The 23,683-nt window shown below is 40.1% G+C and overlaps 1 protein-coding gene across 4 annotated transcripts in view; it reads left to right on the forward strand.

Annotated features, from left to right (window-relative positions):
- Positions 1–23,683, forward strand: part of PPP3CA (protein phosphatase 3 catalytic subunit alpha) — a 395,516-nt gene that overhangs the window by 242,708 nt on the left and 129,125 nt on the right. For all 4 annotated transcript variants that reach the window (XM_089680545.1, XM_089680547.1, XM_089680546.1 and 1 more), the window contains exon 3: positions 10,418–10,542. In XM_089680545.1, the coding sequence (XP_089536671.1) occupies positions 10,418–10,542 (125 nt within the window). The remainder of the gene's footprint in view (positions 1–10,417; positions 10,543–23,683) is intronic.

The following is a 23,683-nucleotide window of genomic DNA, read 5'->3' on the forward strand; positions in this document are numbered from 1 at the left end:
GGACCAAAAAAAGGGGTCCTGCACCTGTTTGGTGAGGATGTGGTGCAATTTGACCCATACAAGATGGCTCAAATCGCACTGCACAGAATTCACATGTGATTTGCACAGGAATTAGGTGCGCTTCCTGTGCAAATCACATGCGATATACCGCACCACAAAAGTGTGAACCCTGGCTTAATGTTGAGCAACATGTCTACATTTGAGCTTCTGAAATGCCTTCTTTTGAAACATCAGCTTGTTTTCAACATGCAGTGCCAACTAAGTAACTAAAGTTACTTAGTCTAAGTTCACACCTATGTGTTTTCTGTTGCGTTTTGTAGTCCATTTAACATGAATTCCTAAGGGACAGGTTCACATCTCCACCTTTTCACTCAGTGCGTTTTTTGTAAGGGGTCAATTACTTTTTTTTAATGCAAAATGTTGCCATTTTGGTTCTATAGACTTCAATGAAGATGCTGCAGAAAAGCATGTAGTGCGATTTTTATGCATTTTTGATGCATTTTGCGTTTTAATCTGCCCAGCAACAAGTTGGAAAAAACCCGCAAAATGCATAAAAAAATGTGTCAAAAACTCATGAAACGCAAAACACACCACAAAAAACACTGCAGAAACAGATCAAACACATACTGCATAGGTGGGAACCTAGCCCTACAGTATATTTCTTATTTGATGATATGTATTCTACATAGTAAGAGCATAATACAAATTTCAGTTTATGTAGATATTGTGACTTTAATGCCTCATGCACGCTGGTACTCTTCTAAATGCTATTCCCCTGAAATAGGAAAAGCAGCTGCAAAAATGCTCCCAAGCCAAGTTTTTTCAAACACGTTTAGGCATGTGAAGCGCTTGGGCATTTATTCATTTCATTGTCCATTGAAATTAAAAAAAAAAACGTTTTCATACGTATGTTTGGCCTGTGATCATTAAAAGAGCAGTATGGGTTAAACTTTTTTTTTTTTTTTTGCATTATCTGAATCCTAGTGAACTGCTACTATGAAAATTGATTTCCTGCCCTGAGAAATGTACACCCTTTCTTGTGAAATCAAAGAAAATATCTGTGGGAGGGGCTAAGGTTTCTCTATGAAATTGGGATCCACCCCCTTTTTCTTCTTTGTATGCCTGACGTCAGCTCCTGGCAGTCTGCGTGCTCCTGAGTTTAGCGCCTCTCCCTCCTCATCCCTCCCATCCAGGCTGCTCTCCATGTCCTCTGTCCTCCCTCCTCCCTTACAGGCTGTTCTGGATTGGAGTTTTCTTCACACACATACTCTCACCAACTCCCACTGTCATTGACACAAATAAATAGAAAAGCTCCAGCTCTGTCGATCTTTCTCAGAAATGCTCTCCTCTGCAAAGTGAAACAGGGAATCGGCTTGAGAACATTTAATTATTGACATCTTGTACCATAAAAACTCCTGGTGGTGCAGCTCCCATAGTTCAGCATACTGTCATGTGTTTTTTATTGACAGCGTGATGTCAGATTGCCATGGAAACAGAGGCACATGGTACGTTCCAGCTTGTGGCTTGGTTCTGAGCCTGTTGGGAAAGCGTAGCCACAGCTTAGAGCTGAAGGAGGAGAGAATGAGAGGGAGGATCACTCGAAATGTAACCTCCTACTCTGAACTTTCAAACCTGAATAGGACCATTACTTTGCCCTAACCAGGACTTGGAATGGGGACACTGTAAAATCAGAGCAACAGAGGAAAGAAAGAAAAGCTGTTTTGTGTGAGGGTAGTTAATACTATTTATTTGTGCTATCCCATACTGCTCCTTTAATAAAATATAAATATTGTTTCAATATAATTATGCTGTCCTACTAACAGTTGGCTGACAGCTAGCTAGCAAAACTGACAGAAGCAGCGTTGGGTTTTATTCCAAAGCTGAATTTATTTCTGGGAATAGTTCTGTAAAACTGCAATACAATTACATAAACCGAAGTTACAATATGTTTATGAACATGTCTCTTATAAATGGAGGTATACTTTAGCAGTCTCCTGATTGATGATTTTAACCTCTACTTTGCGAACTTTACCATCACCACTGGGAATGGCTTTCATAATGAGACTCATTGGCCATACTTTGTGCTTTGCTTAAGGGTCTTTGAACAAAGCAAGGTCTCCTGCTTGAACATTTGGTTTCTCCTCCTTCACTTTCTTCTTGTTTAGAGGGATGACAAATGCTCTTGCTTAAGTAAGTATCAGCAAGGTTCTGAACCTGCTTCCACTGGCATTTCCAAGGCCCAAATAGATCTAGCCCTACATATAGGAATGGAGGAGCTACTGTAAGTCTGTCTGGTGGGAGATTCTGTTCCTGCACCTTTCTTCTCAACATCCTTCAGATGATACACATATGGACAACACTATAAAATTAGTTTTTTTAAGCTCCAATGATCCATAAGCCTGCCAAGCGTAGTGCACCCTCAGTAAAAAAGAAAAAACAAATGATGGCGTGGATGTGCTCCTCTACCTCCTCATGGTAGTGTCTGACTACGAGGGTGGCTATGCAATGGTTGGTTGGAATTACAAGAGGGCGTTTCTCATTCCCAGCATGTCTGCAATACACAAACACCCGCCTACTCTGATTAGTCCATCCTGTTCAATTATTGGATTTAAACATTTGATTGAGCTTTGATTGGTGATTTTTTTTCTTCCGTCAATAAAGACTTTATCTCTTCTAAGAATATCTCTTGTTGGATATATTTGATAATAGCCACTTTCTGCGTGCAAGAAATCTAACGGACAGCATAACCTTTTGCAACAATGCCAAACTTTACATATCTCTTTTTGAGTGCTGCTGGAAAAGGATTTATTGATGTGAGTAAGTTTTGCTTTACCTCTCACCAAAGACTTCCAATTTGAGAATCTGATAAATCTATGTGAGCCTAACCAGTGTTCATGCACTTTAGTTGCCAAGGCTGTCACTTCAGGTCTGATCTCACTGTCAGAATTTGGTTTAATAAGGTCAAATACTTCAGCTTCAGGTGACTCGCTTGTATCTGCATGGCGTATAAAATCTGGGCCTGAGAACCAGTTGGTATTTTTCAGGAGAGCTGCTTGAATTAGTCTGGTACCATGATCTGTTGGGTTGTGACTAGAGGTAACATAATGCCACGGATGTGACTCAGTGGATTTTCTAATGCGTATTACCCTCTTTGAGACATATACATAAAATCTTCTGGAGGTATTGTGAATAAAGCCTAACACAATTTTCTTGTAAATGTACTGTTCAACTGCATCGGGACTTTGAGTCCATTTCTGCAAGATTCAGTTCTGCTAGCTCCACTGATAAAACGGCTCCACATAACTCTAAAAATGGTACCGTGTGGGCTGGTCTCGGAGCTAGTTTAGATTTGCCCATATTAAAGCCTACACAACATTGCTGTCTATGACTTTGAGATATGCTGCAGCTGCTATCGTCAAAGTAGAAGCATCAGAAAAGGCACATACTTCTCTTCGCACTGTAGATTTTATCGACACTGGCACGTCTGGGAATACTGAGATCTTCAAGATGAATCAAGTCTTCTGCCCATGTTCTCCACTGAGTTTTTGTTTCTCACAAGAGCGGAGCACCCCAGTCACTTTGAGCTATTAAGAGCTCTGTAACTAAGGCTTTGCCTTGCATAGTGATGGGGCCTGCAAACCTGAGTGGGTGATAAAGACTGTTTACTGTGGCCAGGATACCTCTCCGTGTGTATGGCTTCACCTCTCGAGACACTTGAAAGGTAAAACTCTTGGTCTGGAATTTCCAACTTACTCCTAAATTCGATTGAAGGGACAGAATATCGACACCTAGAACAAGGTCTTTTAACTCTTCAGCTCTGTCATCTGCAGGAATCACTTCCATTACTGAGCTTCTATTGGACGCCACATTGTGTAGCTTGCGATTCGATCCTGCAAGTATCTCCCTAGCTCTCTGCAGGAGACTGACTGCTTCAGCTTCAGTAGGCACAGATATAAGTCTGTCATCTACATAGAAATTTCTTAAGATGAACTGTTTTACTTCATTTCCATACTCACTTGCTCCCTGTTTAGCTATTTGTCTTAGATTATAAATGGCTATGGACTAAGGCTAAGGACTATTTCCAAAGACACGTACTTTCATCCTGAACTTTGTATTTTCTTTGTTAAGGTCATTATCTGGAAACCAAAGGAGCCTCAAGTAATTGCAGTGATCATTTCTAACCACAAAACAGTAAAACATTTGATGCACATCAGCAGTAACTGCAACTTGCTCTTTGCGGAAATGTATAAGGACACCTAGCAGCATATTATTAAAATCAGTGCCACTAAGAAGTTTGTCATTCAATGACACGCCTTCATACTGAGCACTAGAATCAAAAACTACTCTGATCTGCCCAAGTTTTTGAAGGTGATAGACGCTAAAGAATGGTAGGTATCTACTCTCCTCACCCGGTTTCAGTGGTGGAGCACCAGTCTTAGTCTGTAGGGTTCATTATTGAGTTGGCCCGCCCTTTGCAGCTATAACAGCATCAGCTCTTCTGGGAAGGCTGTCCACAAGGTTTAGGTGTTTGTATATGGGAATGTTTGCCCATTCTTCCAGAAGTGCATTTTTGAGGTCAGGTACTGATGTCAGATGAGAAGGCCTGGCTTACAGTCTCCACTCTAATTCATCACAAAGGTGTTCTATCGGGTTGAGGTCAGAACTCTGTGCAGGCCAGTCAAGTTCCTCCACCTCAAACTTGCTCATTCATGTCTTTATGGACCTTGCTTTGTGCACTGGTACACACTCATGCTGGAACAGGAACGGGCCATCCCCAAACTGTTCCCATAGTGTTGGGAGCATGAAATTGTCCAAAATGTCTTGGTATTCTGACCCCTTAAGAGGTTCCTTCACTGGAACTAAGGGGCCAAGCCCAACCCCTTAAAAACAACCCCACACCATAATCCGCCTCCACCAGACTTTACACTTGGCACAAAGCAGTCAGGCAAGTACAATTCTCTTGGCAACTGCCAAACCCAAACACGTCCATCGGATTGACAGAGAAGCATGATTCGTCACTCCAGAGAACACGTCTCCACTGCTCTAGAGTCCAGTGGCGGCATGCTTTACACCACTGCATCCAACTCCTTATGGTGCACTTGTTGACGTAATGCTTGAATTCAGCTGCTCGGCCATGGAAACCCATTCCATGAAGCTCTCTATGCACTGTTGTGCTAATCTGAAGGCCACATGAAGTTTGGAGGTCTTTAACTATTGACTCTGCAAACAGTTGGTGACTTCTGTGTGCTTCAGCATGCGCTGACCCCACTCTGTCATTTTACATGGCCTACCACTTCGTGGCTGAGTTGCTGTTTTTCCCAGTTGCTTCCACTTTGATACAATATCACTAACCGTTGACTGTGGAATACTTACTAGCAAGGAGATTTCACGGATGGACTTATTGCACAGGTGGCGGCCTATCGCGGTACCACACTTGAATTCACGGAGCTCCTGAGAGAGACCCATTCTTTCACAAATGTTTGTAAAAGCAGTCTGCAAGTCTAGGTGCTTGATTTTATACACCTGTGGCCATGGAGGTGATTGGAACACCTGAATCCAATGGGGGACGGTGTGCCAATACTTTTGGCAATATATTGTATCATCTTTGATGGACATAGCAGGTCTTTCATCATTGGAGTTCTAGTGAATACGTTGTCACCTGAACTGTCCACACTACGATAAAAAGTGAATACTTGTGAGCTATTATGAATGAGGTATTCAGTGAACTATTAATGATTATCTACTTATATTATCTACGTATAATGTGCTAGGTTCGCTGGCACTTACACAAACCCACTTAATTGTGTTCCTATTATTCAATTGTATAAATTTGAAAGAGGAGAGCACAGGAGGATTCCAATAGATCTATATTCTCCTTTGGAACATCTTACATATGAGCATTATCCCATCAATCCTGGAAGGATTAAAAGTTTATTTGCCTAAATATATTTAGGCAAATATTAAGGTGAGCGCATATTGAGACCACACGGCACCTGGAGAGAGGGAATAAGGAATTCACCTGCACATTGCACATACTTATAAAAGACTTTATTTATGCACTTTATTGATTGTATTTTGCACATCCATTAATGAATTTGCACAATATTGATTGATTGATCACATATGAAATGTACTAGCACAGATTATGGTTTTGATTTATTTATATTATATTTATTCTAATTTATTTACAAGTCACAGTAATTAATTTGATAAAAAAATCATTTTATGTATCAATTTAGGCATTAATTAATGTATTTATAAGCGTGAGATAATTCATGATTAAGGATTTTGAAAATAGGAGCGCGGCACTATAAATAAATGTCCACACTACGAGCTGTGGACATTGAATGGCATAGGGAAGGGAGTTCATGCCTGTAGTTCGCAAGCATTAAAGCTCTCTTTTACTTGCATATTGCTGGTGCATGGACTGAATAGAGAAGTTTGCCCATTAGGTAGGACGTTTGTCTTAAATAAGTGTGCTGGTGTGTGAGCCGCACCTAAACATACTTCTCCAACTATGAGCCAACCTAAATCTAAACATTGTGCATAAGGAGCGTTATGGGGTCCCTTATTCTGCTCAAGCACCTTGCGCACCCTGTGACTTTCTCTCCTTGGCAAGAGGAGTATTTGGGAATTGGGGTCAATTGCAGGAATCTTATCTGTTAAGAATTTCAGATGAGGGAAATGCTGTGCAATCTTAGGGGTTGGTATTTCTGACCTGTCATCTGGAATAATTTCACATTCCATGAGAGGGAAGTTTTATGTGTTTTTTTAGACTGAACAGTGAAGTTAGATGCCCTACGTCCCTGTTTTTCCAAAACTACCTGAGCATGATTTCAGTGTGTAAGGAAACATTTTCACCACCATGTTAAACAGATTTAAGAACTATGACTTAACTAAAGAGTAATTACTTTGATCATCTAACACTGCATACATTTTCATAGAACCGTCAGGTTTGTTAGAAAAGAATACAGTCACTAAACAAATCTTGGAACATGATCTGTGCCTTTTTCCCTTCTACACATACCTCCATACAGTTGGATACAACAGTCGATGAGGTAGGTTCATCCTCCTCCCTGCTTTGCCATTTGTTGTTTACCAGAGTCTCTGTTGCCCAAGCGGCAGGTCCTGAATGCAGTGTCGAGTAATGCTGGTCACTAATGCACTCTCTGCATCATATGTTGACCTTACAGTCTTTAGCAATGGGTTTAGTGGATGCACAACTTCAGAAGCAGATAGCATTTTCTTTCAGGTAAGCTTTACTTTCATCAATGTGCTTGCTTCTGTATCCACGATGCTTTGACAATGGGTGTGGTTTTTTTATGGATTGGGCATGAACTGTCTGGGTTAATGGACTTCTTTTCAGAGTTGTTAAGATGTAAAGCTGCATCAGTGGCTGACGCCTCTGTCTTTCTGACTGACACTGATGGTCTGTTGCCATGCTTTACTCCTATCTTCTCTATGTTTGCTGACATCTGTTTACTGCATATCAAGAATATGAAGCTTGGGCCATTTCTAGTCTTTGCTTGGTTAAATATAATCTTGGTAAAGAAACTGAATGGCAGGAAGGAGACACAATGATCTTTCTTGTACTTAGAGCCTTCAGAAATCCACTTATCATGCAGACTGTATGGGAGATTTTTGATTATTGGTTTAATCCCAAGTGCTGTGTCCAGGTATTTCAATCCTGGTAAGAAGCCTTCAGTCTTGGCTGCATTGACCTCCAACAACTTGTCACCAAGTTCTCTTCTCTTAAGATTTTAGGGAAGTCTTCCAGTTTCTTCAATACAGCATTTTCAATAGCTTCAGGGCTGCCAAACAGTCCTCTAATTTCTGCCATAAAATTTTAACCCCAGCAGCTGGATCATGAATGTGTACAGACCTGATTCTCTTGGCCTGTCGAGATGACTCTGGTCCAAGCCACTTTGTTAGCAGATATCTGATGATACCTTGGAAAGATGTCTTCCATGCCCAATAGTTCTTGGGGCGATCATCTAATGTTAGTAGCCCGGTGCTTACTAATTCTTGCCGAGTTAGGTGCTTTGCTAGATCAGTTGTCCCTGAGGATCCTAACGGGACATTTCCAAAAGAGCATACATGATAACTCATGTTGCATGATGGATTCTGAGAGTTAATATCCTCTTTGCTTTGTTGAATGTGTACCCTTGGCACTGGGACAGATTCAGAGTTAATATGAAAAGCTGTCGGTATGTCAAGTCAAGAAACTGTGGGAATGTGTTAGAGATGGGCTTTAAAGAAGCATGCTCTGTCATAACTTGCTCTGGAGCATGGTTCTATACATATCCCTGAGGCCTGTGCACTGAATCGTGAGCTGCTATTTCCTAAAGATCTTGGAGCAGATCTCCTTCCAAACCAACCGCAGTTTCATATACCACAGCTTCTGCTGATGCTGCTTCTTCTGCCAGTCTTGGAGTCTGCTACACATGCATACTAGCTTCTAGCTCTGCTTTCTGCCTCAAAAGAGGCCTCTGCTCATGCTGCTTCTGCCTTTTCTTGTGCACTGAGGCCTACAGAACTGACTGATGATCTGCTGGACTGCACTGAATTTCTGAAGTCAGACATGTGAAACATGGTCAATGAAGTTTGATGCTGAATATCCACACTCCTGTCTGGATCCATGATGTATGAGTTTAAGTGGAGTACACTCCCAAGTACAGTTTTTGTGCGGATTCTTTCACTTTTAAATGAAATTCTGTTATCTTTGCCTGTAAAAGTCTGCCTTTTTACTGTGAAGCTTCTTTATCTTTGTCTGTATACAGATGCGTTTTTACGGTGAAGCTCCTATATCTTCCTCTATATATAGATTCCTTTTTACTATGCAGTCCTACTCATGGTTCGCCAACAACTAGCTAACAAAACTGACAGAAGCAGTGTTGTGTTTCATTCCAAAACTGAATTTACTTCTGTGAATAGATCTGTAAAACTGCAGTACAATTACATAAGCTGAAATTACAATATGCTTGTACAAATGTCTCTTATAAATGCCTACAATGAACACATTTCTTACAAACAGCTACTTACAAAACACATTAAATATATATATATATATATATATATATATATATGACTTTGACAAACACAATGAAAGAACATACAGGCATATGTCTATCAAAGAGAGAATGGAGGAGACCTTCACTGGTGTTCTTCAGGAAGCTAAAAATGGCTGCAGTGGTAGATGGGAAATCTTTATTTTTAACAAGAATGGGACACGCCCTGTTTTTTATTGTCAAAGTACAAAAGAGTGCAATTGCAGTGAATGCAGAATAGATGGCTCCCTACTCAACACAATGATGTGAATACAGAAGAATAATAGAATGTTTAGAATCTTTCCAATTAAATAAATGTTTAGTCATAGCTTGTAAAATACAATCCCAAAAATTATTTGTAGGCGTATAGATTGGATTTATTGGCATGGCAATCCTGTATAAATGTGTTCTCATTTTGTCAATTTAGTGATTCTGTCTCATAGACTGTAAAGCAGCTACTTGTAAACACCTTTGATTAATAAATGGTTATCTTGCATTATTGAAGCAGTTTCTAAGAACCAGCAGCAGTTTTTTTGAAATATTTGTATTTCCTAAGGCACCTTGACTTCAGGCTTTTCACAGTTTCATAGTGAAGAATAAACATCTGTAAGCAATTTTAAAAGACCAGGTAGTCATAGCAATAAGAAGTGCAACATCATTTGTTTTATCTACTCAGGGTGACAGACATCATGACAAGACAAGCATTTGTTAAAACCTCTTTAAAAAATATAATTCTATTCTTTAAATGTGAATTAAGATGCTTTTAGAGTTGATAAATGACAGAGGTGCTTTGTAATCCTGTTATATCATCCAATTCTTTAAATAAGCATTGATCTGTGGAAAGTACAGTAGGCCTGAGCATGCATAGTTGCCCTGCATCCCTCTTTCTCCAGGAAAGTCCTCCCTTTTTGCACAGCACAGTTGCGGCGGCAGGTGGTGTATAAAGGGCAACACCTTTTTTTATGAATGTGGCCTTGTTTCTTAGGCAACACTGACAGAATGTAATGGCTAAAAGTTTTATGGCCCCCTACTATCCTGGGTCATCCTAAACTGAAAAAGCTCTGACATTGCCTCATCCCTACGTTTATACTGGCCCATAAGTATGGTAATTTGCTGTTTGGCCAATAGGAATGTGCATGTAAGGTAAGGTGGGAGGGGTTCAGCAAGATCCGTGTTTGCCAGGAATTCATTGAACTATTCAGAGCACCCTGCTATTCAGCTGTTGCTGGACTTGGTGATTAATTATATCTGTTAGCATCTTTTTTTTTTTTTTTACAGTTAAAATTACCTAAAAATTCTGATGGCAGACGAATGAAAAAGACAAGTTTGTTGCATATATATTACAATAATCATCTATTCTTCTTTTGCAGTGTGTGGGGATATCCATGGCCAGTTTTTTGACTTGATGAAGTTATTTGAAGTGGGAGGATCACCTGCCAACACGCGTTACCTCTTCTTGGGAGACTACGTTGACAGAGGATACTTCAGCATTGAAGTAATTATAATTACAGTTTCCAAAACTATATTCCTCTCAGTGCATCTCATTATTATATTATTATACAGGATTTATATAGCGCCAACAGTTTGCTCTTTGCTCGGCACTTTACAATATCTCATAGTACATTTACTCGATTTTTCTTTTTTTTACATTTTTGTTTTTCACATTTTTCTATTTTGGAATGTGTAAGGCAGCGTAAGAAGATACGTTTGTTAAGCACTTATTACCTTACGATAAACATCTGTCGTGTATACAACCACCAGCATAGATGAAAAACACAAAAATTGACTAAACATGTAAAGCCCAGAAGTATTCAGGCACCACAGGCATAAAGGCTTGGTATTAAATATAGCCTTGGATCTTCTTCTCACCTTCCCTTTATATTGTAAATCCAATTTACAGCTTGTTAATGTTAAGAAAAAAGGTCCACAGGAAATGTTCTGTAAAAAAAATCTTGTGAACCACATTTATAATGTGAACCTGTGGCCAGCCTAAGTATTTACATATTCCTAACAAGCAGTAAATTAACTTGCATCCTTAAAGTTCACAGCAGTCAACTGAGTTGGCTTAGACAAGGACTTCAGTGCTCCTGCTGTGAACTTTGAAAATAAATTGTTCCACTGTGTCTGCAGATCATGGTGGGATTGATTTAAAATTAATTTATGGCTTGTTAGGAATATTTAATACTTGAGTGCTAAAAGCCTTGTCACAGGTGCACTTTAAGGGACATGGATAAAAACTAAGGAAAGAAAGGTAAAATAAAACTGCATTTGGTTGACATAAATATACTTTGATAAAATATAATTAAAACCCCAAATATAATCTTATTTTTTGATTATAAAATATTGATTTTCTTGGCATTTATATCTCGCGTATGAAACTTAAATCACTGTTTTCTTAAACCACTGTTTTTTTCCAGACTTGTATTTAATTTCTTAGATTTTTTTTTTTTTTTTAAATTAAAGAATCTTTGTTTCCTGAACCCCGCCCTGAAGGTATCATTGGCTTTTACTGACAGACAGACTTTGGTGTGACAAAGGTTGCATTATTATCCTGTATACTACATACAGGATGCTGCAACAGCTCCAAGCTAAGAGCACCTAGCTTTCCTAAGTAAGGCTTGGAAAGGCAAGAAAGATTTGATGCACCCAATGTGGGAAACGTAGATGCCCATATGGATCCCACCACAAAAAAAAGTCTTTATCATTTATTATAATGCTAAAAGAACATGCTCATTTAGGACTATAGATGACTCCATAGGGAATAGGCAACAATAACCTGTTAGTTGCCTAGGCTGACATTCTTTCTGGCTGATGGTAAACCTGTTCTCTCCAGTTCTGTGGTCCACAGTGGGATTTTCATATAATCATACCTTTTGACCAAGATTTTTTTATTTCTTTGAGTAAGCCTCAGACCAGTTTTCCCCTAACCATTTTTACTTGTGGGCCACAAAACCATGCTCCTTCTCTTTCTTTTACTTCTTTATTACAACATTGTTTTTTTTTTTTTGTTTTTTTTTTACTGTTATTAAGCATACTGTATGTCCTTACAAAGTTACTGTAACACATATTTTAAGGTAATTTTAATGTCAAGTTTAAATAGGTATGGGGAACCTTCAAAAAACATGTACGGCTTATCCTAAATATGCGTATATCTAGAACTCAACATATCTCCAAACTAGTATTTCAACAGGCTAGTTCACATCTTGCTAGTCTCCAGGATCAGTATCTTACTGATCCCATGCCTGATTGACTAACCAATTTGAAATTGCACACTAGATTAGTGGAGCAATTAACTTATGAAAAGGCCAAACAAAAACTCTTTTTCAGGCTTCAATGCATTTTTGAACATGGTGAGCACCCCGGTAATTTACTGGCATACTTGGCTTATATGGACTCCAGACCTCCTGTCGTGATCACACTGAAGACTGCAGCGGGGGCCCTGGTGTCCAACCCATCGCTGGTTGCAGCGGAATTCGTTAATTACTTCCGTGAAGTGTATACCTCTAGAGTTAATTTCACCCCACAACAATTTCTGGAATACTTTACAAACCATTTAATTTCCAAAATTGTCAGCAGAGCAGGTTAAAATGCTTGAAGCTCCATTGACTAAGGAGGAAATAGACATCACTATTGGTAAATTTAAACCCACTAAGGCTCTGGACACTGATGGGTTGCCTCTTGAATTCTATACCCGTTATGCCGAGATCCTTGTTCCTAAGCTCCTGGTGCTCGATGAAGCCATTTTTCAGAGCACTACCTTACTGGATTCTATGCATGAGGCGCTTATAGTTCTGATCCGCAAGCCAGGCAAGGATTTGAATATGCCAGATTCATATAGTCCTATCTCGCTACTGCAAACTGATATTAAGATCCTTGCAAAGCTTTTGGTGATACGCCTGAATACGGTTTTTACCTCCTTAGTGCATCCAGACCAAACAGGTTTTATACCCCTAGAAAATACCACATTTAATACCAAGAGGCTGTTTATGAATCTACAGGCTACCCACGATCATGTTTGGCACAAGAGTTGTGGTTTCTTTAGATGCCGCCAAGGCTTTTGACTCAGTTGAATGGAAATACTTATGACACGGTTTCCAAAGCTTTTATTTCGGCCCTAAATTTATTAAATGGATCTCTATATTGTATTCAGATCCGCAGGCCAGAGTGTTGGCTAATGGATGGACATCCGAGAATTTTTCCTTCACTAGAGGTACTTGTCAAGGTTGTCCACTCTCAGCATTATTATATGCCTTGGCGGCCGAACCCCTAGCCATTAAAATCTGATCGGCACATGGAGTGCGTGGACTACACAAAGGAGAACTAATTTAAAAGATTGGACTTTATTCTGATGATATGATACTATTCCTGGATGATTCTGGCCTGTCCTTGTTGCAGACTTTAGACCTTATAGAAAAATTTGGTAATTTTTCTGGTCTCAAAATTAATTGGGATAAATCTCAAATTCTCCCTTATTGATTCCTTTCCCCCTCCTGATACTCCAGTCCCTGTGCCATTAGTACATGTTAATATCATCAAATATTTGGGTATACAAGTATCTAGATTACCTGCTGAATATATTGCCCTAAATGTAGAACCCCTTTTTTCCCTTATTAAAGCCAAATATCAAACTTGGGCCAAATTACCACTTGGGGTGATGGGCAGGATTGGGTTAATGAAAATGGTCTTGCTACCCCAAATTCTTTACATACTTTGGCACGCCCAAGTATATATCCCATTACGGTATTTTAAGGCTATGGACACGATCCTAAAATCTTTTGTCTGGGGTATAGGTAGACATAAACTTGCTTGGCGTGTCCTAAAAAACCCTACTACTCTGGGGGGTATTGCCCTTCCAGATTTTGGGCTCTAATCATATCATCGATAAGACTGAGAGAGCAAGGTTCTGTGCCTTATTATCTGACCCGGAACTTCCGCCTGAGATGCATCCATTTTGTGAAATTTTTAGATTTCGGGATTTCCGGGATCTACCGCACAGCCCTTTACCAAAGGAATGGACTTTCATTACTGGAGAATTTGGAATCTCTCCACCTCCAAGATTAAAGCCCCCCGATTTCATATAGATACCAAACTTTGGTATAACCGACTGTTGCCTGAACTTCTCACTGTTCCTGACCACAAGTTGGGGACCTCTAGAGGTGTATACCTTCTCTCCCATGTATTATCAAATGGGGCATTAAAGTCATTTGAGGTCTTGAAGCGGGAGTTTTCCCTTCCAAATTTTATGTTGTTCTGTTACATTCAGGTACGACATGCCCTAGTGTCCCAATTCCCTAATGGCTTCCCATCCCTCACCCCACTGTCATTATTGGGTGTGATATATGGAGAAGTGTCCCATAAATTGATTTCTTCTTTATATGACCTTTTGCTTACCCCAGAGGCGTCTGATTTGGGCTACTCTCTTAAATCTAGATGATGAGGAATGGGAGCCAGTCCTATATAACTGTAAGCAGGTTTCCCCTAAATTGCCGGACCGCCTTACCCAACTCTATATAATGCATAGGGCATATCTCACTACAACTCATTTAGCACAGTTTGGAACTGACAAGGACCCCTATTGTCCTAAATGCCATGTGTCCCTGGGTGCGTTTCTCCATTTGATTTGGCAATGCTCATGGCTATATGGATTTTGGGCTCAGGTAGTGCAAATTTTGCATGACTACATGAGTTCTCCTGTACCCTTGGGCCCAAAGCCTTGTCTATTGGGAATAATCCCCATTTCAGAAGCTGACAGGCATTTGACTACTTTTTTACATGAATATTTAATTAGTGCCAGGAAATTTTGGTAGCCCGGCATTGGATGCAGGCACTTCCTCCAAGGAGTGGAAGGCAGATATTAACAGCACCCTACCCTTGAAGAAATGTATTTATGTTAATAGAAGGTGTCCCAACAAATATAATAAAATGTGGGATTGTTGGTTGCAATCTACGGAGATTAGTACCTAGATGAGATAGGTCTGTTACACCGGGACGTAGTCACTAGCCGTACCGCCTCTGCAGTAAATAAATACATATCTATATAATTTGCACAGGTCCTTATCTTTATGTCATATTTGGTGTTCTATCTACATTGTCACAATGTTGATTTTCTCTGGTTGTTTAATGGATGCCTACCATTCATACTCTTTATGTCACACAATTATTTTTTCTATTACATTTCCGTTTTATATTTTTTATTCAATAAAGATTCTGTCTTTTTGGTAAAAAAAAATACAACAGAGAGCAAGGCAAAAATAAATATTTGACCAGGGAGTATCACCAGATTTCTACCATAAAGTAATTATGAATAGTAGAACCTCATAGTTATAGGAAAAATGTTAATAGGGGAAATATTCTTTAAAACATTTTAGTATTATCTTTAAGCAGTACCTACAAATAAAGATGATATACTTGTGTACAGTAGAAAAGGTAAATACACCATTGGCCTCAGAAGCTGGTATTGCCACTTTTACCAGAAATGACAGTTTGTAGGGATTTTGCATAACTACTTATCAGTCTCTGACATTGGCTCCATGAAGTGTTTGACCACACATCCTTGCAAAATACCTTCAGTGGTAAGATAAACTGCCCATTTCATATCCCTCCACAATATTTTAATGGAATTCAAAACAGAGCTGTGACTAGGCCAGTCCAGAACCCTCTCTATTTCTTTTTGAGCCATATCAAGGTGGATTTGCTAGTGGACTTCAGATCAATATTGTGTTAAAATATTTGTGTCTGGTTTAGATTAAATTTGGGTCAGATAACAGATGAAAAGGACATTTTGATATGATGCAAAATTTATGGTTGACTCTATGACAGCAAGCTGTCCAGGCCCTAAAGTAGGAAAGCAACACCAGTCCATAAGTTTTTCTATCACCATCCTTCACAGTTGGTATGGTATCTTCCCCTGAAATGATATCTTCAGTTTGCTCAAAGCTGAGGTTTTTTAATGTTTGGCAGCTAATCTGGAACTTCTGATTCTAACTTCAAGGGTTTGAAGTTGTGGCAAATGTAGGGATGCACTTACTTTTTCAAATCTGCATTCTCCATTTACGTTATGAGAATGAATACACTATATTTATATGTCATTTATTCAAGTAAATCACCTTAATCTGTGGGCACTGATTGAAGATTTAATGTTTGCCTGTTTAGATATGTTGAAAACGTATTTTCAATGGACTATTCTTCATAATTTTAGGAAAATTGAGGGCATATAATAAAATAGTACCTGTTTAAAATACATCTACCCACAATAACTGACAGCTTATTCAGCATTAATAAACTTCTGAATGTAAATATCAAGCTACCAGGATATACTGTACAAGTTTGTAATGCGCGCGCGAGCACACACACACAGTGTCAGTTAAAGAGGAACTACACCCTAGGTAGCCAAAATGAAATTTAATAGCCTTAACACTTGACCCAGTATAAAAAAAACTTAATAGGCCGTGGAGTTCAGTTCTATCTTTCTTGCTTCTGTTCCCTTGTTGTCATCTTGAAGCAAGGTTTGGCGCATTCACAGACACAAAGTGGTTCTCTCCTAGGTCCCATAGACCCACAGCGACTCTGCCCAAGATATGGCTTCTCCAACACACAAGCAAAGACACGCCATATGTCTGGAAGAGACCTGTGTTGTGTCTGTGCATGTGCAAGATCTTGCAAACTGCTTCCTGGGTTGTGTCACATAGACATCCCAGGAGTACACAGGCAGTTGGATGGGAGGGCATTTGTACATTATAATAGATGTTTGGCTTGTGTTCCTGTGTGGAGATTCTCTCCCATTCATACCCAGTCAGAGGGAGACTGCACTCTCAGTAATAGTTGCATAGTGCAACTGCACTCTCAGTAATATAATGCATAGTGTTTTGTTATCATAGTGCAATGATCAACTTTGTGGCTCTAAGATGTTATGTGACCAAAGGCTGCAAAGAAGCCAATGCTGGAAGACTGCAAATCTATCAAATGTGTTGTGCTCATTTGTCAAAGAAAGCTGAATTATTTTTTCTAGGTTAGTCCATATCATTTTAGACAGGGGAGCATTCATCTTGTTCAGCTTATAAAGTAGTTAACTGTTTGCATTTTGTCCTTTACAGCCACTTACAGTACCAGGGATGTTGAATTTATATCGCCTGACGCCTGGGACATGTAGTTCTGGGCATCGGGCAGCTAGTTTTCTTTAACCTTTAGCCCTGCTGTGGGCAAGCAGCAGGGCTCATCTGTCAGGTGAACGCATTCAGGTGTTAGCGCTGCCTCCAATTGCTTCCACACAGTGCCAGCCTATCCGCCCCCTGCATGAACCTTCCCTTGCTTGAGGTCTCCCGGGCTTCACTTAGCCACCTGCCCATCTGTCCCCTATGTGATTAAAAAAAAATTCTTTTTTTTATTGTAAAAAATGAAAGTTACATCCCAGCACATAACACCCCCCCCCCCCCAAAAAAAAAAAATAATTGAGACCCCAACCGCCACATATATGTACAAACGTAAAAGCACACACTGGGGTACCTACGCATGAAAACGTCAATACATATTACATAACACTGTGCACTCTAAGATGAGAGCAATGATTCTAGCACCAGACCTCCTCCATAACACTATACTGATGACCTATAAGGGGCTTTAAAAGGGTCGCCTATAGAAAATATAGGATACTGAAGTTCGGCGCCATTTCACGAGTTCGCACAAATTTAAGGTTTGACATGTTTACTCAGTGCAACCTTGTCTTTTCTATTTAAAATATATATATATTGCCCCAAAATTAACTTACTTGTATTTTTTACTGAAATTTTGCGGTAATATCATGTGACATAAAAAAATTGGAACTACCACTATTTTATTCTCTAGGGTGTCTGCTTTTGGAAAATATATCATGGGGGAGGGGCGTGATCATGGCGCTCTGCAGCAGCATTGGGTAAAAGCTCCGTGCGCCCACCGAGAGATGGTGCATACCTTATCCTGCTGTGTGTTTGCCTGAGCTGCCCGTTGGTGTTTCTGCTGAGTCTCTTCAGAGTGAGAGGTCCTGTGCAGCTCTGTGTGGACGGTGGCCCCAGGAAGCAGAGGGAGTTGTGTGGTGGTGGAGCAACGGGAGGTGGCTGCCTGTCAGCAGGAGAAGGGGTAATTGTGTTTACTACTGTGGAGGCTGGGAGACACGAGGATAAAGTATCAGCATGTTGGGGGGTCTCAGAGGTGGATGGGGCAGTGCACCCAGGATTCAGTCTGAATAGAAATCTTGCATCTAGCAGCACAATCAGCCCACATCCTGAGAAGTATGAGAAGTAAACCCGCCAAAGGAGGGGGAGCAAAAACACCCCAGTCAAACCTAAATACAAGTACAATAAAAAAGTACATGCCTTTACAGGAGAAAAGTACAGAGGAACTAACTTTAGAAAGTCAAGGAGAGGAAAGTGGATTGGGAGGAAAGGGAAGACTATCGTTTGAGACATTGGAAAGAAATCAGCTGAAAGAAACCTCAATGCCGGAGAGAGAAAGGGGAAAAAGAAATATGTAGGAGCAAGAAGTAAGGCCACAAATGCCCACAAAAGTAGAAATCGCAGACATGTTTTCAAATTTGAAAATTCTATAAAAAGTGAAATAGCGGTGTTACACCGCTATATGGGACAATTTCTGTCACAAGTAGAGAAGATGGAAGGGAAGTTGGAGAAACAAGCACAAGTAATTAATATACTGGAAGAAAAAATTCAGGAACTGAAAAAAGAGCAGAGACTGTTAACCTATAAGTTAGAAGATCAGGAAAACAGAGACAGAAGGAATAATTTAAGGATTAGAGGTCTACCAGAAGTGTCTCAAGGAGAAGATCTAAGGTACACTATGAGAAAATTGTTTAATCCGTTAATGGGAAGAAGAGAAATAGAGCAACTGAAGATAGAGTGCATAGGATAAGAAGATCCCAAAACATTTCACCAGATATCCCTAGGGACGTGATAGTAAGATTCCACCATTATGAAGATAGAGAAATCATATGGAAAAAGCTTCACGGGATGCCAGACATATTGCTTGGAGAGATGAAAGTGAACATTTTTGCAGATATAGCGCAAGAGACACTAGCCAGAAGACCATCACTGAAACCATTGCTACTTCAGATGAGAAATAAAAATGTCCGCTGTAAATGGGGATTCCCAGCATGCCTTGTTGGGTGGAAGGACGGGAAATCGGCGATATTGAGATTACCAGAAGATCTAAATTACTTTTGTGAGAAACTACAATTATTGACTGTAGAAATTAACGGGTGGTCTTTAGGAGAGAAAGAGATTATAAGGTTAGCTGAGGAGAATGGCAGAGTCTCTAAAAGGAGATGGGTGGGGGGGATGGTGAGGTAGAGGGGAGATGAGAGAGGAGGGAGGGGTGGAGGACCCAAGTAGGGTGTTCTCTGCCCCCTTTAAAAAAGAAAGAAAAGGGGGGGGAGAGGGGGAAGGGAAAAAAATTATTTTCCTTTTTTTTTTTTCCTTTTCTCTTCCTTTTCTCTCTCTTCTCTTCCTTGCCACTAAGTCCCTCATACCCATTTGGTAATGTCTCAGAGGTGAAACTCCCTTCTCCTGAAGATAGGCTATATGGGGCTCTAATGGGGTAGGAAGATGTGTATCAGACAGGTAAGAGATTAGTCATGAAGAAGACTGGGTATGTGGGAGAAGAAGGTGGTGCACCACGGTGGGCAGTAGGGAGGCTAATCATGCTGCCAGTTTTCAGACCTAAAATGGGAGACCAGGGTCTGAATAAGCGTGCGTGTTTGTTCAGAGTCTTACCCAGAAGAAGGATTCAACTGTGGCTGTGGGTCACAGTTGATTCTAGGACCAAAATTAGGTCAGTGGGGTTACTGGGTGGAGGGGGGGAGAGAAGGGGAGAAGGGCAGAAGGGGAAGGACTTCTTATTTCAAAATTCTGTTTACTTCTACCCCTACAAAGGATATATGAAAGGAAACAGTTAAAATGGGAGGAAGGAATATAATTAATTTATGACATATAATGTAAAGGGATTAAATACTCCAACAAAAAGTAATAAGGTTTTAAAGGAAATTATATACAATCTATAGAAGTGGTGTTTCTTCAGGAGAAGCATATATCCCAAGATTCAAATATTAAGTTATAGTCTAAATTCTTTCCAACCTGGTATTATGCGTACTCTCCAATAAGACGGGCGAAGGGTGTGGCGATAGGTTTAGGAAAAAATATAAAATTCACTTTGGATGAAAGGATGGTAGATCCAGCAGGCCACTATTTATTTTTAAGAGGAAATTTGCAGGGAAGAGAATGTATATTAGTAAATATATACTTCCCTAATAAAAACCGGACGTTCTATTTGGAAGTAATTTTGACAAAACCTTTAGACTTTAAAAGGGGTACTGTGATTGTGGCAGGTGATTTAAATTTTTGCATGGACCCAGAGATGGATGCCTCCTCATGCACCAGATGAGAGGGAGACAGGAGTCTACAGAATATTAAAAAAAAAGCTACATCAATGTCAACTGATGGATGCTTGGAGGATGGATCACCCAAAGGAAAGGGACTCTACCTTCTTCTCTGCGGCGCACAGGTTGTATTCAAGACTGGATTATATGTTGACTGAACACAGACTCTTGAAGTCTTTGGTGAAAACTAATATAGATGTAATATCTATATCGGACCATGCCCCTGTCACAATGAGACTACAGTTTGTAGGGGGCAGAGTAAAATAAATACAGTTGCAAGAAAAAGTATGTGAACCCCTTGGGATTACATGGAGTTTTGCATGAATTGGGCATAAAATGTGCTCTGAACGTCATCTAAGTCACAACAATAGAAGAACACAGTTTGCTGAACATAATACTACACAAACATTAGATGTTGCCATGGTTTAATTGCACATAACATGTAAACATTCACAGTGCAGGGAGGAAAAAGTATGTGAGGCCCTAGCTTAATGACTTCTCCCAGAGCTAATTGGAGCCCGGAGTGAGCCAACCTTGACTCCAATCAGTGTGATGATGTTGGATGTGTTGCTGACAGCTGTCCTGCGCCCTTAAAAAACACACACCTGTTTTGGGTTTACTGGTTTCAAGAAGCACTGTCTGATGTGAACCATGCCTCGCAGAAAAGAGCTCTCAGAAGACCTACGATCAAGAATTGTTGACTTGCATGAAGCTGAAAAGGGTTACAAAAGTATCTCCAAAAGCCTTGATGTTCATGTGTCCACGGTAAGACAGACTGTCTACAAATGGAGAAGGTTTAGCAATGTTGCTACTCTCCCTAGGCGTGGTCGTCCTGTAAAAATGACTGCAAGAGCACAGCGCAGAATGCTGCATGAGGTAAAGAAGAATCCCAGAGTGTCAGCTAAAGACCTACAGAAATCTCTGGCACATGCTAACATTTTTGTTGACACATCTACAATAAGGAAAACATTAAACAAGAATGGAGTACATGGGAGGACACCACGGAGGAAGCCATTGCTGTCCAAAAAGAATATTGCAGCACGTTTGAAGTTTGCAAAAGAGCACCTGGATGTTCCACAGCACTACTGGCAAAATATACTGTGGACGGATGAAACCAAGATTGAGTTGTTTGGGAAGAACACACAACACTATGTGTGGAGAAAAAAAGGCACAGCACACCAACATCAAAACCTCATCCCCACTGTAAAACATGGCGGAGGGAGCATCATGGTTTGGGGCTGCTTTGCTGCCTCAGGGCCTGGACGGATTGTTGTCATTGATGGGAAAATGAATTCCAGAGTTTATCAAGACATTTTGCAGGAAAACGTACGACCATCTGTCCGCCAACTGAAGCTCCGCAGAGGATGGGTGATGCAACAGGACAATGACCCAAAGCATACAAGTTATTCAACAAAACAATGGCTGCAACAGCACAGAATACGCCTTCTGGAGTGGCCCAGTCAGAGTCCTGACCTCAACCGGATTGAAATGCTGTGGCATGACCTTAAGAGAGCGATTCACACCAGACATCCCAAGAATATTGCTACACTGAAACAGTTTTGTGAAGAGGAGTGGTCCAAAATTACTCCAGATCGTTGTGCAGGTCTGATCTGCAACTACAGGAAACGTTTGGTTGAGGTTATTGCTGCCAAAGGAGGGTCAACCAGTTATTAAGTCCAAAGGTTCACATACTTTTTCCTCCCTGCACTGTGAATGTTTACATGTTATGTGCAATTAAACCATGGCAACATCTAATGTTTGTGTAGTATTATGTTCAGCAGACTGTGTTCTTCTATTGTTGTGATTTAGATGACGTTCAGAGCACATTTTATGCCTAATTCATGCAAAACTCCACGTAATCCCAAGGGCTTCACATACTTTTTCTTGCAACTGTATGTGGAGATTAAACGTAAGTGGAAATAAGAGTAAAACAGGGACCAATATTTTAAGATAAACGAGTCTGAGGAAGTTTCTATCGCCACAGTGTAGGAAGCACATAAGGCTTATATTTGGGGTATACTGATAGCAATAGGGGCGGGGATAAAGAAAGCGTGGGGAAAAATAATTAGGATATTAATGGAAGAACTATATCAGTTAGAACAATTACATAAAAAGAAGATAAATACAGAGTTACAACAAGAGATAATATTAAAAAGGGAGGCATTAAAGGACTTTATGGAACAAGAAACAAGGAAAACGTTTAATGGGATTGTGAAGGAAACCAGGAAAATACTTATTGAGGAAGTTGAAGGAAAAGAAATCAAAGAACTTTTATAGATAGAATTAAAGATGAAAAAGGAGAGATGGTATATTCAACCACCGACATTACCAATACATTTCAGAGATTTTATAGTAGGCTATATGGGTCAGAAGATAAACCTCAGTAGGAATCAGAAGAAGAGAGCAGGAAGAAGCGGTTGATTTATTTGAACGAGGTCGGTATGCCTAGATTGGATAAAGCCAGATTAACAGCTTTAGATAGCTCTATATCAATTGAAGAAGTCAACTTAGCATTAAAGGGCACAGCTATAGGGAAGAGCCCAGGACCCGATGGATTCACAATGGGATTCTATAAGAAGTTTAAAGAACAATTACCCCCTAAGTTGTGTATTGATATGATTGCACTGGGAGAGGAGACAGGGAGGAGTCGCTCCAGGCATATATTACAGTTACCTAAGGAAGGGAAAGATTGGTCTCAGTGTACCAGCTACAGACCTATATCTTTGTTGAATACCGATACAAAATGGTATGCAAAGGTATTAGCGACAAGGCTGAAAGAGCTGATGTCCAACTGGATACACTTAGATCAAGTGGGATTCATCCTGGGTAGAGAGGGAAAAGATAATGGTTTAAGAACATTACTTATTTTGTAAAAAAATGAAAGAGGAGAGGTTCCGGGAATTATTCTGTCGGTTGACACTGAAAAGGTCCTCGATATAGTAGACTAGGGGTTTATGGTTGATACGCTGAGAAAATTAGGAATCGGGCCTAGAATGATGCAGTGGATAAAAAAACTATATTGGTGTCCCTCAGATGCAGTAAAAGTAAACCTCTCACTATCAAAATATTTTAGGATGTACAACAGAACCAGACCGGGATGTATCCTATTCACGTTGCTATTTGTGATCTCCTTGGAACGGTTATTAGCAACTGTTAGAAATAGTGTAGATGTCAAGGGAATGCGGATGTGGGATACTGAGCATAAAGTGGCAGCATA

The sequence above is a fragment of the Staurois parvus genome, unplaced genomic scaffold (assembly GCF_062004578.1).
Source record: "Staurois parvus isolate SC_StPar_1 unplaced genomic scaffold, SC_StPar_1.0 ptg000244l, whole genome shotgun sequence".
Taxonomy (NCBI): Eukaryota; Metazoa; Chordata; class Amphibia; order Anura; family Ranidae; genus Staurois; species Staurois parvus.